Source organism: Corythoichthys intestinalis, chromosome 1 (assembly GCF_030265065.1).
Source record: "Corythoichthys intestinalis isolate RoL2023-P3 chromosome 1, ASM3026506v1, whole genome shotgun sequence".
Classification (NCBI taxonomy): domain Eukaryota; kingdom Metazoa; phylum Chordata; class Actinopteri; order Syngnathiformes; family Syngnathidae; genus Corythoichthys; species Corythoichthys intestinalis.
The window spans coordinates 46,281,672-46,300,460 of NC_080395.1; the positions used below are offsets into that span (position 1 = coordinate 46,281,672).

Here is an 18,789-nt window from a genome sequence, read left to right on the forward strand (position 1 = left end):
AGGATTCTTCCGTTATTTGAAAGTTGCACCTAGTAGAATTTGACATGTTTGGGTTTTGCTTACGTCTTGGAACAAAAAAATAATTGAGAAGATTCCAATACCTTGACAGTTACTATTGAAATGTTATAATTGTATTTTTAATTACGTGTTGCACATTATGGTTTTCCAATGTAATTGGATGCCTTTGTGGATTTCATTTTAGTGTACATTATTACATGCAAGACTCCATTATGTTCTAACTGTAATGTTGAAACGAAACGAATTATTGAATGAATTAATAAAGTAAATAATTTTTTAATTAAGTAAAATAGGAATTACCCAAATGATTGGAGTGGGTGGTATCTTTTACTTTTATTACTTTAATCTAGATTTTGAAGCAAGTACAGTACATTAGTGAAGTAGTAAAGTAGTAGTTTACAGTAGTAAAGTAAGGCTGTCATTGGGATTCATCAATCAAAAAAAAAAGTTATATAGTTACTTGTAATAATCCAATGCCTTTAAATATGAAAAGGAACACAGTACAACTTGCTCATGTTTATTATATACATTATAAATCTGAATGGGTTAATCGGACTCAAAACAAAAAATAAAATATATAAATAAAATATGGAATGCCAAATAAAATTTGAAAAAAAAACCCAGGCAATTAATCTATGTCAAAAGTGTTCATTAACACAATGTTCTTTAATAAATCATGTCATTAGCGAGCGAGCTGTAGGCCTATAGGTAATAGGTTAATGCATATAAGCCCATGAAGTCAAAATGTGTTTTCCACATTTGAGTTGCGCAAAAATTATGATGCATCATTCATATGTTCTGCTATTTTCACCCTATAAATCGAGGATATAAGTGGGTTTAAATTCAAAATTGTATTTATTTGCATGCACTGTAGTGGGGGATGGGTCTGATATATCGATATCGTGGGTCTGCTTTAAGGAAAAGGCCTTGTCCTTGCTTGTCTCTGGACTGTAACATTCTCCGTAATACATGCAAGACACCATTTAGATAACCTTAACTTTTAACTTATTGATCTGGCCACGGCAATAATATAAAGTTTGTTCTGTACTAGCTTCCAACTTCAATAGCTCCTAGCCCATTTGACCTTTTGACCCCAAACCAGTGCAGGGTTGAAGTACTTTACTTGGAGATCAGGGCACACCTCTTAGTTTTCCAATTTATCTCTTTAAAAATATTTCATGATTTTTTAAATTGACTGACAAATTTCAAACTTCAATAGCTCCTAGCCCATTTGACCTTTTGACCCGAAACCAGTGCAAGGTTGAAGTCCTTTACTTGGAGATCAGGGCACACCTCTTAGTTTTCCAATTTATCTCTTTATAAATTTTTTATGATTTTTTTATTTTTTGACTAGCTTCCAACTTCAATAGCTCCTAGCCCATTTGACCTTTTGACCCCAAACCAGTGCAGGGTTGAAGTACTTTACTTGGAGATCAGGGCACACCTCTTAGTTTTCCAATTTATACATTTATAAATTTTTAATGATTTTTTAATTTTTTTACTAGCTTCCAACTTCAATAGCTCCTAGCCCATTTGACCTTTTGACCCCAAACCAGTGCAGGGTTGAAGTACTTTACTTGGTGTTCGAGGCACACCTCTTAGTTTTCCAATTTATGCCTCCAAATTTTTTTTATGATTTTTTAATTTATTGACTAGCTTCAAACTTCAATAGCTCCTAGGCCATTTGACCTTTTGACCCCAAACCAGTGTAGGGTTGAAGTACTTTACTTGGAGATCAGGGCACACCTCTTAGTTTTCCAAAATATCTCTTTATAAATTTTGCATGATTTTTTTAATTGACTGACTAGCTTCCAACTTCAATAGCTCCTAGCCCATTTGACCTTTTGAACCCAAACCAGTGCAGGGTTGAAGTACTTTACTTGGAGATCAGGGCACACCTCTTAGTTTTCCAATTTATCCCTCCAAAAATTTTTTAATGATTTTTTAAATTATTGACTAGCTTCAAACTTCAATAGCTCCTAGGCCATTTGACCTTTTGACCCCAAACCAGTGCAGGGTTGAAATACTTTACTTGGAGTTCAAGGCACACCTCTTAGTTTTCCAATTTATCTCTCCATAATTTTTAAATGATTTTTTAAATCGATAGACTAGCTTCAAACTTCAATAGCTCCTAGGCCATTTGACCTTTTGACCTCAAACCAGTGCAAGGTTGAAGTACTTTACTTGGTGTTCAAGGCACACCTCTTAGTTTTCCAATTTATGCCTCCAAATTTTTTTAATGATTTTTTAAATTATTGACTAGCTTCAAACTTCAATAGCTCCTAGGCCATTTGACCTTTTGACCCCAAACCAGTGCAGGGTTGACATACTTTACTTGGTGTTCAAGGCACACCTCTTAGTTTTCCAATTTATGCCTCCAAATTTTTTTAAATGATTTTTTAATTTATTGACTAGCTTCAAACTTCAATAGCTCCTAGGCCATTTGACCTTTTGACCCCAAACCGGTGCAGGGTTGACATACTTTACTTGAAGTTCAAGGCACACCTCTTAGTTTTCCAATTTATGCCTCCAAATTTTTTTTATGATTTTTTAAATTATTGACTAGCTTCAAACTTCAATAGCTCCTAGGCCATTTGACCTTTTGACCTCAAACCAGTGCAGGGTTTACATACTTTACTTGGAGTTCAAGGCACACCTCTTAGTTTTCCAATTTATCCCTCCAAAAAATTTTTTATGATTTTGTAAATTATTGACTAGCTTCAAACTTCAATAGCTCCTAGGCCATTTGACCTTTTGACCTCAAACCAGTGCAAGGTTGAAGTACTTTACTTGGTGTTCAAGGCACACCTCTTAGTTTTCCAATTTATGCCTCCAAATTTTTTTTTATGATTTTTTAATTTATTGACTAGCTTCAAACTTCAATAGCTCCTAGGCCATTTGACCTTTTGACCCCAAACCAGTGCAGGGTTGACATACTTTACTTGGTGTTCAAGGCACACCTCTTAGTTTTCCAATTTATGCCTCCAAATTTTTTTTATGATTTTTAAAATTATTGACTAGCTTCAAACTTCAATAGCTCCTAGGCCATTTGACCTTTTGACTTCAAACCAGTGCAATGTTGACGTACTTTACTTGGTGTTCAAGGCACACCTCTTAGTTTTCCAATTTATGCCTCCAAATTTTTTTTAATGATTTTTTAATTTATTGATTAGCTTCAAACTTCAATAGCTCCTAGGCCATTTGACCTTTTGACCCCAAACCAGTGCAGGGTTTACATACTTTACTTGGAGTTCAAGGCACACCTCTTAGTTTTCCAATTTATCCCTCCAAAAATTTTTTTATGATTTTTTAAATTATTGACTAGCTTCAAACTTCAATAGCTCCTAGGCCATTTGACCTTTTGACCCCAAACCAGTGCAGGGTTGACATACTTTACTTGGTGTTCAAGGCACACCTCTTAGTTTTCCAATTTATGCCTCCAAATTTTTTTTATGATTTTTTAAATTATTGACTAGCTTCAAACTTCAATAGCTCCTAGGCCATTTGACCTTTTTCCTCAAACCAGTGCAAGGTTGAAGTACTTTACTTGGTGTTCAAGGCACACCTCTTAGTTTTCCCTTTTTTTATGTATAGGTTGTTAATAAATGTACTTGATTAAAACTTAAGTAGCTGTGAGGTCATTTGACCTTTTTGTTCATTATCAGTGTACATTTGTAGTCCTGTTCTTGCTGTTTCTGAATTTTTCTTTTTTTTCATTCAGACAGCTACACATTTTCCATCTGTTTCGTTAAATCCTACCACAAATTGAATACGATCTGTCAATATACTTGATACAAGTACAGAAAAAGCATGCTTGATTTTAAACTTTTTATTTTAACAGTGTTTTTATTTATCAGGCAGCCATCATTCTTTTTTTTATTGAGCCATCATTCTTTTTTTTATTGAGAAAAAAAAAATAATAATTCAAAGACCTCAAGCGGGATTCGATCCCGCATTCTCAGGTGCGACAGACAACCGATTCTGTTATCGAGCTATTCTTCCATGTGACGTCACAATAATGTTTTCTGCTTCTAGAAGAATGTTTCGGCACGTACGCCATCTGTCACTGTGCGATAAAACCTGAAAGAGAAACGCAACAGAAAAGAAAGTGCGGCTGGCTTGAACAGAACGCGGCTCAGTTCACCGCAGTGATTTGGCTAAGCTACTAACCGAGCATACATCTTGTAAGTTAATTTTTATGCTGACACGGTGTTTTGGGGTCATCAACACGTTTTGACCCCCCCGACACTAAAGTCAAACTCCGCCTATGAGTAAGAGTAGCGTTTTTTCTTCACAAATCTACTCAAGTACTGTGAAAGTAAAAAGAATGGCTTAGTTAAACTACTCTTAGGAGTACATTTGTCTTAAAGTTACTCATGTAAATTTAACGGAGTAAATGTAACTTGTTACTACCCGTTGCAAAGCTAATTACTACAATTGGATGTCAAATGGGGGGTTCGAGTTTCTGTCCCATATATATATGTAATAAACACATTTGTGAGGAAAACAAACAGGTTAAACGGTAAAAAGTGAATTGCGAAACACTGGGTGAGTTTTCGGTACGTGACGTCACCAGGGCAGGGTGATGACGTCTCAGACTTCCCTCTTTCAAAAGCGACTAACCTTCCTCGTGACGCACACAGCCAGTCAGCAGTCTTTCTTCACAGCAGCTGAACGCCACTACGACTAGGCCGCCCCTTTTATTTATTGGAAAGCGAGCTTTCTGGTGCTAATTACGCCAATTTATCACCAATTTCCCGCACTCGCTGCCTAGTTTTCTTTATATTTGTCGAACAGAGAGCAGTTAAGCTGACGTTCTTTTTGTAAAAGGTAAGCGCCTTTGATATATCACGACTTAGTTGCTACTGTTAGCTAATTGACCTAGTTTGGGGATTTCCGTGGATTTGATCGTTTTCATCTATATCTGACGCCGATGGGAGAAATAAATTAAAGGCATACTTTTGAATATTGAATAAATGTCAGATGGTTTCGGCTAGACGGGCCGATCGAGAAGATATCCTCCAAAATGTCGCTGTGTGCTAACATCCGGTTTCTTAACAAAGACTTGAAGAAAAACAGCCGCTGGATTCCTTTTCTTGCTTCCACTCTTCATACTTATTTAAAGTGATACTTGTAATAATATAACAAGAACATTTTACATACACTATATCGTCGAATAACATTTAAATAGCTCTTTACGCTATTTTAAATCCATCACCGAAACTTGATGATGTTAAAACAAACATCGCCTGGTATCAACCAAGCAAATAATGCTGTAATTCGATTAATTTATACCAGTATGCACGATTGAAGCACTACGAGCACCTTGGACGTAGTTCAAGACGTGTGACGAGTAGATGATTGATCGTGACTATGACTCATTAATAGGTGCTATCATAAGTCATCTTGTCTTTAATGACGTATGTAACCTACGCATTTCGTATTTAGTTGTGAAAATGGATGGAGACGCCGATGTTTGCAAGGCTCGTGCCTCGTGCCAGGTTAGCACCGCCTGTGTGTACAGTACAGAATTCTTCCCTACCGGCACGTGGAGCAGTCACGTGCTCGACTGTCCTTTTATCAAACTGGAATGTACTTGTAGTTAAAGAAAACAGTTTCATTACTTTTCCATGTCTGTCTTAAGGTCCATGTACTAATACCAGTCTATATATATATTTAATAGTGCAACTTTGGCATACAAATACGCAGTGTTGTTAATCTTACTTTAAAAAAGTAGTTAGTTACAAATTACTTCTCCCAAAAAGCAATTGCGTTAGTAACTCAGTTACCTGAATGTAAGAGTAATTAGTTACTTGGCAAAGTAACTGGTGATATTTTTCATGTTTTTTTTTTTTTTTTTCTCAAAAAAAAAAAAAAAAAAAAGGTCACACAATGTGAAGTTTAAAGGGTTTTTGGGACTATTGACCCATGCCCAATTCTTTACCCGAAACTTAACTAGACGCAGGCGTATTGCAGATATTGCGATAACTAGATAGGCTAGTAACCTTTGCTATGTGTGGAAGTCATTTAATGTTGTGAATCAACTGTTGTTAAAATTGTTATTGCATTAGTTCACTTCTGTCTACTTTCGACATGTTTAAGTTTTAAAACTTTTTCATTATTTAAAGATAGATTTAAGTCCAGATTTTGCCGATTTAGGAGCATTATAGATAAAAACACTTAGGTTTCGCTTGGAAGTCTCTGCAACAGAGCCTTTCTGAGAGGTCTACTGCTTTAAGATGGTGGCTGTTTACTAACGTATCTAGTTCTTTATACATGTTGCTAATGCCGTCATTTGCATCTAGTGCTATATTATGTGATATCTACCGTAGCATAATGTGGACGTAGTTTGTAGGCTATCGGCTACAGTCAGGTATTATTGGAGCCACCTAGCATCGCGTTTTCAACTCCGTCACAACTCCCTTGCCTCCTCCCTACTCCTGCTCTGCTTTCTCGTCTCCACGAGTCCGTCTCTTTGAGACTTTTCTTGCGTCATTCAACCAACATAGTAACGCACGCCTTTCCCGCTTCAGTCACGGTAACGGCGTTGCCAAGATGAGAAAAGTAATTAGATTACTCACTACTGAAAAAAATAACGACGTTATATTCTAACGCCGTTATCAACAACACTGCAAATACGACATTTGAAGTTATCAAATGCGTCCCCAGTTACAGAAGTGTGAATCTGTGTCCGGTTTTACCTCATGAGTAGCATGAAATTGGCCTACTACCAAATATCAAAATTCCCAAAATTGACCTACTAGTAAGGAAAAAGCCCATATTGGGTGCAATATGGACATTCTTTTTTTATCCTGATAATGACATGTATACTATGCAGTTATCAAAGTATTGATACTGAAATGTTGTGTCCGGATATATTTGATTGTAAAAGTATCAATACCCAGTTACTTGGTTTTGCACGACCACAGGTCACCAGAAATTTTTTGTCATGAAGGTGTATTTGATAGTAATGGAGAATTTTATTTCCCCTGTTGACTCAATGGCTACTGTTTAAAACTGTAAATGTGAGTAGTACTAGATGGCTAATTCAGTTTTTAAGAGCCACATGATTGGACGTCTATCATTGTCAATGGCACTGAATGAGTTCAGTTTAAATATATATATATTTTTTTCTAGTTTCGAAAATAGTATCGAGTAACTGTTACATCCAGATACACTACCGTTCAAAAGTTTGGGGTCTAAGCGACCCCAAACTTTTAGACCGTAGTGTACATAATGAAAAATCCCATATGATACACTACGGTTCAAAGTTTGGGGTCGCTTAATCCCTAAACTATTGAACGGTAGTGTATATTCTTATATCTAGTGAGTTGATAAATAGCATTCAAAATGTGCGGTATTATAGCCACTTTGTAAATAATTATAATAAATCAACACAATGCCAAGATAATAAGCGGCATTGTAAATGGGGATTGTATAGTTTAATAAGAGTTTCGTTTATAACATAGCATAATTCCAGATTGTATTGTTGCTAGAGGTGGGAATCTTTGGGGAGATAACCATTCGATTGCAATCATAAATAGATTATTGATGACCCTCCCCCCAAGCTATTAGCTGCTTTTAATGTTTCGTACGTTAGTTATAAAAATTATATAAAAAGCATCTCGGGCTTAAACGACTATTTCAGTATCAAGTTAACAGTTCAAAACAGTAAATACCCAAGTCCCCATTCTGTATCGGCAGCTTTAAAGTACATTCAATTAATTTAATGTTGTGAATTGACCATTAAAGTTGTTAAAATTTCCCTTCTGTCTACTTTCGACATGTGAAAGATCGATTCAAGTCAAGATTTTGCCGATTTAGGAGTATTTTAGATAAAAAGTTAATTAGGTTCGTCACTACAGCCATTCAGGGAAGTCTACTGCTTTAAGATGGCGGCCTTGTACCAACGCCGGCAAGTCTGTCTTTTCGCATCTAGATTTATATACATATGATTCTATTATCTACCGTAGCATGTGGACGTAGTTTGTAGCAGCTGTCGGCAGCAGTCAGGTATTGTTTTTTTAATCCAGCGACATGAGTTGAGCCAGAGCCGTGAGTTGAGTATTGTCATTACCCAGGTAATGACAAGCATTATGTTTACTCTTGGTCCGTACCTTAATGCGTCCTGAAGACTGCGCTGACTGTTTGCTTTACTTGACATATTTCAGTAATCGGAATTTGGATGTTTGTGAATTATTCTCAAATCTTCCACATCCGAATCGCAAATATCCAAGAATCAGAATTTTCGCACAAAAAAAAAAAAAAAAAGAATTTTCGCACACCTCTAACTGTTGCCATAGAAGTAGAACACGCAACACAACATTTTTCCTTAAAGCCGTGCAGACATTTGAGATTGTTTCTCTCGCTCGTGAAATCAGTTTAAATATACGCATAACTTATTGAGATTGCTTCTCTCGCTCGTGAAATAAGTTTAAATATATGCATAACTTGAAATAAAACGATACATGAGCATTTCACCAACTCGTTCACCTGCTACTCGAAAGGTCATCAATCATTTGCTGGCAATAAGTCGACGCCTCTAAATTGTGAAATTTTCACGGCCTCACTTGCCCTAGAAACTCGACTTAGGTCGTGCAAATGGAATGTTATTTGTAATCTGATTGCAATAAGATAAGTTTTGCCTCATTAAAACACTTAGTTGTCCGACTTGTATGGCAGAGTTGTACTTAAAGGAGTGTATTTGCACATGGATGTCAAGCTAAATATCGAAGCCATTTGAAAATTTAGTACTCGTGAGGTATTAATTTCTCAACTTGTTTTATTTAACCGACTTCTCAGTTGAATTTTCAATCTGCTTTTTTTATGACTGTTATTCTTCTCTTCATGTAGGTTGCTTTTCCCCGATTCCATCCCAGAACTCAATTCTTTTCCAAATATTTGTAGTCAAGCCGCCAAAGTGGAGAGTGTTGTTGCACCAGGGGTTCCTTCTCATTTCAGGTATTTTCTCCAGACCCGTCGATTCCTACTAGCACTGGGAACTCTCCCAAAACATGACGCACACAACCAGGAACTAGCATACGCATACACTCTTTCACGTTTCAACACGCTTTTTTTCTGCTTGCATCACAGAGTAGGGGGAGGAGGTGGGGGTGCACCTCAGCACTTTCCCAAGGCTGAAAGCAAAAGGTGATTTTTATTTGAATTTTTAATGTATCCTACAAGTCAGTTGCATGTTAGTAGTAGTTTACCAAATATCTGCTGGCCTGAAAATAATGGAGGGACAGATTTTACACTTAATTTTTCCCCCCTCCACATTTAGCGTATTTTTATAGCTGCCAATGAGGTGTTACACACACATTACAACTCTACACTATCACCATTAATTTGTGCCGTTTAACTAGACTAAACAGGCTTTTCTGGCTACGTATTGTTTTAAGTGACGCACGGTTATATTTTGCTGTAATGTCAGCTTTGTTTGCTCATTACAGCGAGTTCCTGGGGAAACCCCCAGGTTCTGCCGCTCAGAGATGGATACCTTCTCGAAGCACTAGGCGAGAGGCCAGCTTCTCTGCTGAGAGAGGGCAACACGATGCAATCTTCAGAAAAGTGAGAGGGTGAGTTTGGGCCAGTAATTCTCAACTAATGTATTCATTTGTCAAAAAGGGAGGGATACGGTTCGTGTTAAGATGCTGGCTTATCTTGTGTTTCTTTTAGCATACTTAATAAACTGACACCTGAGAAGTTTGACAAACTGTGCCTGGAGCTCCTCAATGTGGGTGTGGATTCTAAGCTTGTCTTGAAAGGAATCATCTTGTTGGTAGGTGTGGTCTTTAATTTTTGCAGCAATTTGTGTAGCCCATCAAGGCGTTTATTTAATATTTGCTCTCTTTAGATTGTTGACAAAGCCCTTGAAGAGCCCAAGTACAGTCAGTTATATGCTCAGCTATGTCTACGCTTGGCAGAAGACGCGCCAAACTTTGAAGATCCAGCAGCTGAAAATTCCACAACAAAAAAGCAGAACACAGTAAATACTTTAATGCTTTCTCTACAAAATATTTAATCTTTTATGCTTTTTTTCATTTTTCTTTTTGTCTAATGCAGACCTTCAGAAGGCTTCTCATTTCCAAGCTTCAAGATGAGTTTGAAAATCGTGCCCGAAATGTGGAGGGTATGTGGCAAATATTTTATTTTTCTCAGGATCCCATTTAACTTTGTCATTCTTTTTACCTGGGTAGTTTTTGACAAACATGATTGCCCTCTCACATCTGAGGAGGAGGAACAGCGTGCTATTGCCAAGATTAAAATGCTTGGCAACATCAAATTCATTGGAGAACTCGGGAAACTCCATCTTATCCACGAATCCATCCTCCATAAATGCATCAAAACAGTAAGTTCTATTTGCACAAGGGTGGAACCTTGACATTTTGGGGAGGTGTTATGATTTCTGGATGTTTACGCAATTATATCATTGGCTGCCATTGACAGAAATAAACCAATCCTTTTTGACTGGGAGGAGCTGGCAGTACAGGAAGTGACTAGACCCATATAACTAGGAAGTGATACAAACATTCCTTAAAATCAACAAGAATGAACCTGAAGTGCATTCATTCTAGTGCTATCAATGGTAGCAATAAGTTAAGAAGTGATGTGGTATCGCCCTAAAATGAACAGGAAGTGACTCAGAATAGCTCCAAAATTTACAAGAAGTAACCTTAAATTAACTTATTGCCTGACACCCAATTCATTTAAAGTCTGAATGCTAATCTTTTAGTGAAATTGACGGCGCTAGACGTCTAACCCGTTTTGACTGGGAGGAGCGAATGAATGTTCTCATTCGCCCCTCCCAGTCAAAACGGGCTGGACGTCTCGCGCCTTCAAAAGCAGCCAATGACTTTAACAAAAACTTTCCTCAAAGAGAACGACAGTACCTGGTGTAAATGACCTTCGTGGGAGCAACTGTTTCAAATTGCACATTTCTTAGACCTCTAACGGATAAAATGTTTAAACTGACACTGCTTATTAGGGATGCAACGATACAGTCAAGTCACGGTTCGGTACGATTTTCGATACGAGGCACACGATTACGATACATTTAATGCTCTGAAACAAAAAATACGAGTTTTTTTAAAAAAAAAATTTTTTTTTTTTATTGCTAACAAGCAAAAATAACAATGCTATCATATAAACATGCATTTTAGTGCATAATATTTATGTGCTTACTACTTACTGATCTGAAGAAATTTTGTATAAAAGTGCCGAGAACAATCCTTACTGTTTGTAAAGTGAGGCGGGGTACACTGTTGATTGCTACTGTTCTCTTAGCAGGTATGTTTACCACATGGTCCGAGTCTATCTGTGTTACGTACTGAATTAACAATATTTACAGCAGCATCTATAGTCACTGGTATGGATTGATTTGGCCTTCTTAACTTCCATTCAGTCATGGCGGCTTTTAATTCATTGATGTAATACATGGACTACGTGTCCCATGATCACTCTGGGCTCACGCAGCCAATGGCATGGTACTGGGGGGGTCATAATGTAGCATATATATGTTGCTATTTGAAGACATCTTGCGTGTGCGCGCTAGTGTTGTCGGGCATTAAAGTTAACAAACGCCACAGAACTCACGTCTGCTCATTACCGCACAACACCAGCATTTGACACTCGACTGTCATAAACAGGACGAGTTTGAAGTAAAGCGCTCTTAGGGGCAGTTTACATGGCGACTCTGCGACACAGACTCAATGACTGAGTTGCTGACTCGCCTCGCATGCATATGGTGTCGGCGAAGACGAAAAATTCTGAATCATGCCTCCAAAGTGGAAGAATCCGGTTGAGGGGGGTCTTCCTCGGCATGCATATCAAAGGCTCCTGCGGCGCGAGACTGCGCTGTTAATGTCAGCACTCGTACACGTCACATCGGGCGTGCGCAGCGGTGCTACTAAACATTAAAAACAGCAAATATGGCGGAATGTTGGCTTTAATTTACTGTTTTAATAATATTTTTAAATTAAATATGTTGAACGTTTCAATTTTTGTGCCTTTTTGAACAAAAGAAAAATGACATTGCTTCGAGTGGGAGGGCATATTTTTTCCGGGCAGAGGGAGCTTGGTGGGGTCATAGTCCATCACTCTGTCGCCCAGTAAATCTGCACTGCCCCCTAGGGCCTGGCATGAATACTACATAGTTTCATGCGGATTTGCGACATTGTTCAAACGGAGACGCAAATGCAAATTTGAAATTGTTCGTCTTCTCGGAGAGTCATCATGTAAACGGCCCCTTAATATGCCACTCATTGTTCATCATGTAACCGTTAGATGGCTCTCAGTGTCATCCCGGGGTGTCCAGCTGTCTATTGTCAAAGCAAGATTGTTCGTAGCAGCCATGTTGTCAACAATATATTGGCGGACTTTGTTGTGCGTATCTGGAAAGACAGTCTTTGTTGTTAAATCTGTACAAGTTGGGATAGCATATCAGCTCACCAAAAATGCTGCCAAACAACGGATCTGTACGACATCGAAGCCGGCAAGCTGCCTCCAGTTTCTTTCGTCACGAGCAATGATCCTTGTGCGCCACACCTCCCACCTTTCAAGCAGTTTGGGGGAGGACTGCGGGAGGGGGGCTGCAAGCGGCAGAGATTGTTTTTTTTCAAGGCAAAGCTGCGCCGGACATTTTAGCGAGAGACTACAAAAATAAATTCGTGAAATACATTTAGGGAGATTTTCATCTGGATCTAATGTTTTTGCGTGTTGAATCAAAGTGGGCGCATCGATATAAAATATCGATACGCAATATCAATATAAAAAACCTGAGTATTGTTGCATCCTTACTGCTTATAAACGTGACTTCGGTTAAGTGTATGCGTGTACAACCCAAACGTGCCGTACGCACTCGAAAGCTATAAAGTAAAAAAATCATGCACACCCTTTATAGTTACTGTATTTGTTTTTTGTTTTTTTTTGCCTTCTGAGACAAAACCCTTTTCACCTCTTGTGAAGTTCTTCAATTGCAACAAACAGCACACAGAGGGTAGCCAATACGTGATGAATAAGTGGGGTAATCTGAGGCACATTTGATTGGCTAAAATACTACTGGCATTAAAAAATGTTTCTCCTTAGTACGAAATGTTTTGGGACGCTGTTCGAAGCTTGATAGGAATCTATTAAGTCAAGGCACCACTGTATATGTAAAACAGATTGTCTGTCTAAAAGTGGAAAATTCTAATACACGTTTTTCGTCTCAAGCTTTTGGAAAAGAAGAAGAGAGTCCAACTTAAGGATATGGGAGAAGACCTGGAATGCCTCTGTCAGATAATGAAGACAGTGGGACCCAAGCTCGATCATGAAAAAGCAAGGGTATGGTTGTAGCAATCGTCGCGATGCTCAAGCAGTCCTTAAGAGTCGTCTTGGTTTCACTGACGACAACCTCTTGATTTTCATTTCAGTCCCTGATGAATCAGTACTTTGACCGCATGCAGGCCTTGACCAACAATAAGGAACTGCCTGCAAGGATTCGCTTCCTGCTGCAGAACACAGTGGAGCTGCGGGAGAACAACTGGGTGCCTCGTAAAGCCTATTTTGACAACGGACCAAAGACGATCAGTCAAGTTCGTCAGGATGCCGTAAAGGTTAATTACGACTTTTGCGCACTTCCTCATTCGTCACCCGTCAATCTGTCTTCATGTCAAACTCATGTGCTTTCTAGGACTTGGGTGTGTTCATTCCGCCTCAGTCTGATGTCTCGAGGTCTGATTTTTTCATGGATAATGCCTTCCTGGACCACTCTTTCCTACAAGGCAGGGTCAGATTTGACAAAGAAGGGCTCGGGGGACTGGCTGATATGTTCGGACAAATGCCTGGTATGACACAATACATTTATAATCCATTCAGCAATGCAAAACCACTGTAACATTTGTTTTCACTACTAATTCGTCCAGGAATCGGTATTGGAACGGGTCCTGGAGTTATTCAAGATCACTACTCTCCAACTTTGGGCCGCCACCGCTCCAACCCGATGTTTAACGGCCATATCGGGATGAATAACAGTTTACATCAGTCCCAGTTTGATACAGGAAACAAACCTTTTATCAAGGCGATGCAGGTGATTACCATAAGATTTATTTTTTGTTCAGTGCCTTGATTTGAGATTTGATATTAACTCAAATTGTCTCCCCAGGGTCAGAGTTCACCCGTTTTCAGCCATAAACAGAATGGCTCGGTTCAGATGCAGTCTAAAGATATGGGCCCACGTTTTAGCAAGAAAGGGAAGCTCAATGTTGATGAGGTACTTGGACTTTTCTGTAGATGGTCGGAAGTCTGTCCCCACAGTCTACTGCAATATTTAATGAATCATTTTTAATCCTTTATAGGGCAAGTGACTATTTTCGTTAATTTAAAAAATCTGTAAACGTCCTAGCGTATAAATATTACCAAAAAAAAAAAAAAAAAACTACATAATTGAGACTGCGTCTACATATGTATGAATGATCGTTGCCAGCCTGAATCAAAATGGATTGGATTTCGTGCCATCAATTACATTGAAAAATGAGCATTCATAGCCAGTTCTCAGTTTAAACGAATTGGATGTGTTATATTATCAATGGCTCGCGAATTTGTTAAATGAGTGCCCTGTAAAGGGTGACATAAAGATATTTTTCTTATCTGCTCTGGCTTTACTCTAATTTAAAATAATAAATAAATGGGTGATGGTTATGCCTCCCCCCTCCCCCTTCCCCTCACATTTTAGATTAGTCTGAGGCCTGCACAGTCTTTCATCTTGAACAAAAAAGTGCCAAAGCTGCAGCCACAGATGACAATGATGCCACCAAGTGCCCAAGGTTCCTTAATGGGACAGGTAATTCTTGACGTTGGCAAAGAAATGACTTTTTCCAAATGCAAATTAAATGTTTTTCATTTTGCAGTCCCCACAGCTCGGTCTTAAAACAAACCCTCCGCCAATTCAGGAAAAACCTGCTAAGTCCAACAAGAAGCTACCCCCGACTAAGGAAGAAATGCATAAAATGACGGTAAAGTTCCGTTTCACATTTGTGTACAGCAACATGTATATTACACGCATTGTTACGCATTTCACCTTTTTTCCCCCCTAGGAGACTCTTGTTGCAGACTACATGAACAGCAAGAACGTCAGCGAGGCCGTGACCGCTGTGAAGGAGATGAAGGCTCCTAAACACTTTTTAGCAGAGATGTTGAACAAAATAGTGGTGTCTTCGCTTAGTCGTTCAGATGACGATAAGGAACTTGCGAGCACCTTGATTCACGAGCTTTGCTCGGAGGGCCTTGTCACAAGTGAGAACCTATTGCAGGTTAGTGTAATGCTCATACCTTGAACCCTTGTTTTGCTACGCTCGCCAACTACAGGTGAAAATCTAGACTTTAGAAATATTCCAAAAGTGCCGACTCTCCCCGAACAGGCAGTTCTCGGCGTACTGGACCAGTGTCCCAAAATCGAGGAAGAAGTCCCTCTGGTCAAGTCGTACCTGGCTCAGTTTGCGTCACGGGCCGCCGTGGCCGACTTGATCAGCATGACTGATTTGGCCCACCAGCTGGAGAACGGCACCCATTTCCCTCTTTTCCTGCTCTGTCTGCAACAAATGGCGAAGCTCAAAGATCGCGAGTGGCTCGCCGATCTCTTCCAAAGGAGCAAGGTCAACATGCAGAAGATGCTACCTGGTATGTCTGAAATCTATTCAACGCTAGGTGAATTGCTACCTTGTTTACCCACAAGTCAAAAGGCAGTAAACGGGTTGCACAACTGATTAGGCAGCAACAAAATGAGCAAGACACAATTACGAAATAGAAGTCTGAAAACTATACATAAGCCGTGTTAATATCACAGTTAAAATAAACAACAAATGGAAGACTTGACAGAGCCGTTCTAGATTAGCTGCAGCATTGATGATTTTTTTTTCTATAATTAAAAAATATATATATCTCCTTATGTGTGATGCATAACCTCTGAAATGTTATGCATGGTTATGCATCACACATTACTGTAGATATTATTTACATATTTAGACTACTGAAAAATCACCCTGGTTGGTATTATTTTTCCTACTCTAAATCTATTCCAATGAAAGCTGGCATAGTTAAATTATGACTTTCTAGAAGCCATAAATGTTATAGCAGAGATGTTGATGAGTGACTATTGCTTCGTCTTCAGAAATGGATCAGAACAAGGACCGGATGCTGGAGATTCTGGAGGGCAAAGGCCTAAGCTTTCTATTTCCATTGATGAAGCTGGAGAAGGAGCTTCTGAAGCAAATCAAAGTGGATCCATCTCCACAGTCCATTTACAAGTGGATTAAAGACAACATCTCTCCCAAGCTCCACACTGACAAAGGCTTTGTCAACATCCTCACCACCAGGTACACATCCAGACCTTCTCTTACACGTCGACTACCTGCCTACCCGACCTCATTATCTTCGCCCACTAGTTTCTTGCAGTACATCGCCTACGAGATAAACCCAGATGACGACGAAGAGCAGCTGGCGTCGCCGAGCAAGGAGCAGCTGGATGAGGAGAAACAGCTGCTGCTCTCTTTCAAACCAGTCATGCAAAAGTTCCTGCATGACCACATGGAGCTGCAAGTCGCCGCGCTCTACGCGCTGCAGGTCCACTGTAACACTAAACATTTTCCAAAAGGTGACTACACGCATTCGCGCTCACGTTCGCATGCTTTTGTCAGAAATTCTAACTGCGCTTGCTCCCTTTCCAGGCATGCTGCTGCGTTACTTTGCTTACTTTTACGACATGGAAATCATTGAAGAAGAAGCCTTCCTGACATGGAAAGAAGACGTCACTCAAGAGTATCCAGGAAAAGGAAAAGCATTGTTTCATGTACGTTTTACTATATTTAGGGGCCAGGGAGATTCAGAAAACAACCAGTCTTAATTTTTTTGTCCTTTTATTATGCAGGTAAACCAGTGGCTCACCTGGCTTGAGACTGCTGAAGATGAGGAGTCGGAGGATGAAGATTACTAAATTCCCCCAGTCATTTCGGAATTTGATTCCTGTTTTAACTACTTTCCCCCAGTAAGCAGCAACACCACTGTTACTAATCGACTTTAACCAGCGTTAACACGTTATCGTTCGCTTTAAAGATTTTTCAAAGTATCTTTTAAATTCACGTCGATTAACAGGAACTGTTTAGCTGAACATTGAACGCAACCATACAGTTTCATAATGAGGTTGCAGTCATCAGGCACTGCTGTTTACAAATAAGAACATGTATTGTAAAGAGACTCTCATTTTTATCTGTTTTTAGATGCACTTTGCTGCACATCATGAGTCGTTGCAATAGTATCAAACACTTTCTTAATTTTGATATAAAGAACAATCCTAATTTGCAGATGATTTTTTTTTTTTTTTTTGTTGTCATTGTTGTACTTTGGCTGCTGTCTGGAAGCTCCAGTCTTTTTGCTTTCTCGTGTTAAGTTTGACATCAGGTGGCGGCCAGTTTAATGTGGATGTTTGTGGCATGCAACACAAGCAATTAATGACGGGAGCACCTGACAGTTGCCATTTTGTTTTTGTGTTTTTTTTCTCTAAGCAATGAATTCGTTTTGCTTCTGGGGATGTTTATCTATATTTGATGCTTGTGACTTTTTTTTTTTTTTTTTTTTTTTTTTTTAACTAAATCAAGCGTTTGGAGCGTGGATGTTAGTTATGTGCTGTAAAATAAATCGATGTTGCCTTTTTTTAATTTATCACTTTTTATGAATATACCTCTGTATCTGACTATACTTGAAAGTGTTTTATCATATCGAGACAGCCAAAGCTTAGTTTCCAGTTTGCCATATCATTGGGGTTTTTAAGTGTTTTTTTTTTTGTTTTTTTATTAATCTTGCATGTGCCCGCCTGCGCTTTCTTTCAGGTGTCACTGTAATGTAAGCAACGGTTTGTGTGGACATCTGCAAATCAACCTTGAATAAAGTACATTTCATGTCACTTGTTTTTGTCCAGTACAGAGCTTCCTTGAAATATTTGAACTGCCCTTGTGTGACCTTGATAAGTTTCATAATAAAACATTTGACCTTTTAATCTGTGCAATCAACAATTAAAATGGAAATAGTTGAGCTTGCATATTTGCACCCTGAGAGTTAACACACTTGTCAAACTGGAGTGGTGAACTGCTGCGGTGCTTGTAGTTAGGACCTGGGGCCCCCTTGATCTTCAAGGCTTGCATTCATGGAAATCACAACTTCTATCTTCCTGCCACAAAAAGGTAAAATGTGCTCATGAGCCCTCTGCACAATAAGGGTGAAATGACCAAAAGACTACTAGAAACAAAGCATGTCACTAGATTGCAATGCCACCAAAAGGATGCCTCCCTGGAGAGGTATTCCGGGCACGTCTCACCGGCGGGAGGCCCCGGGGAAGACCCAGGACACGCTGGAGAGACTGTCTCTCGGCTAGCCTGGGAACGCCTTGGGATCCCGCCGGAGGAGCTGGTTGAAGTGGCTGGGGAAAGGGAAGTCTGGGCTTCCCTGCTAAAACTGCTGCCCCCGTGACCCAACCTCCGGAGCAAGCGGAAGATTATGGTATGGTACGCTCTTGTGTATAGATTTTGTGCATTGTATATCATATCGTATGGCATATCTCGTATATCTTTAATCACACAGTCAATTTGATCCAGTCACTAAACATAATTTCCTTAAAAAATGAAAATAAGAGGGTTAAGTGCCTTTGGTATGTTCCCCCTCATCTGGAGGAAAAAAAGCTGCACACACCTGATCACATTTTAGACTAACAATACAGTAATGCGTTTGTTGAAGTTGTTTCCA

The 18,789-nt window shown here is 39.1% G+C and overlaps 1 protein-coding gene across 2 annotated transcripts; it reads left to right on the plus strand.

Annotated features, from left to right (window-relative positions):
- Window positions 1-8,875: 8,875 nt before the first annotated feature.
- On the plus strand, window positions 8,876-17,633 carry eif4g2a (eukaryotic translation initiation factor 4, gamma 2a). Of its 2 annotated transcripts, XM_057840115.1 has the most exons (20): window positions 8,876-8,979; window positions 9,112-9,168; window positions 9,471-9,596; window positions 9,697-9,799; window positions 9,875-10,006; window positions 10,084-10,150; window positions 10,218-10,369; window positions 13,231-13,341; window positions 13,431-13,613; window positions 13,691-13,844; window positions 13,923-14,086; window positions 14,162-14,269; window positions 14,732-14,839; window positions 14,907-15,011; window positions 15,093-15,308; window positions 15,417-15,675; window positions 16,166-16,370; window positions 16,440-16,648; window positions 16,722-16,843; window positions 16,922-17,633. In XM_057840115.1, the coding sequence occupies exons 7-20, from the start codon at window positions 10,286-10,288 to the stop codon at window positions 16,985-16,987; spliced, it is 2,094 nt and encodes a 697-aa protein (XP_057696098.1). In that variant the 5' UTR covers window positions 8,876-8,979; window positions 9,112-9,168; window positions 9,471-9,596; window positions 9,697-9,799; window positions 9,875-10,006; window positions 10,084-10,150; window positions 10,218-10,285; the 3' UTR covers window positions 16,988-17,633. The 2 variants fall into 2 exon arrangements, with proteins under 2 accessions (XP_057696098.1, XP_057696106.1); XM_057840123.1 differs by lacking the exon at window positions 9,112-9,168.
- The last annotated feature ends 1,156 nt before the right edge of the window (window positions 17,634-18,789 follow it).

Excerpts from the sequence above, each read along its gene's own strand:
- eif4g2a (XM_057840115.1), top strand. The coding sequence starts at position 10,286 with ATGCTTGGCAACATCAAATTCATTGGAGAACTCGGGAAACTCCATCTT. Across the intron at positions 10,370-13,230 it reads TCCATAAATGCATCAAAACA|CTTTTGGAAAAGAAGAAGAG; the intron begins GTAAGTTCTATT and ends TTTCGTCTCAAG. Across the intron at positions 14,087-14,161 it reads CTTTTATCAAGGCGATGCAG|GGTCAGAGTTCACCCGTTTT; the intron begins GTGATTACCATA and ends TTGTCTCCCCAG.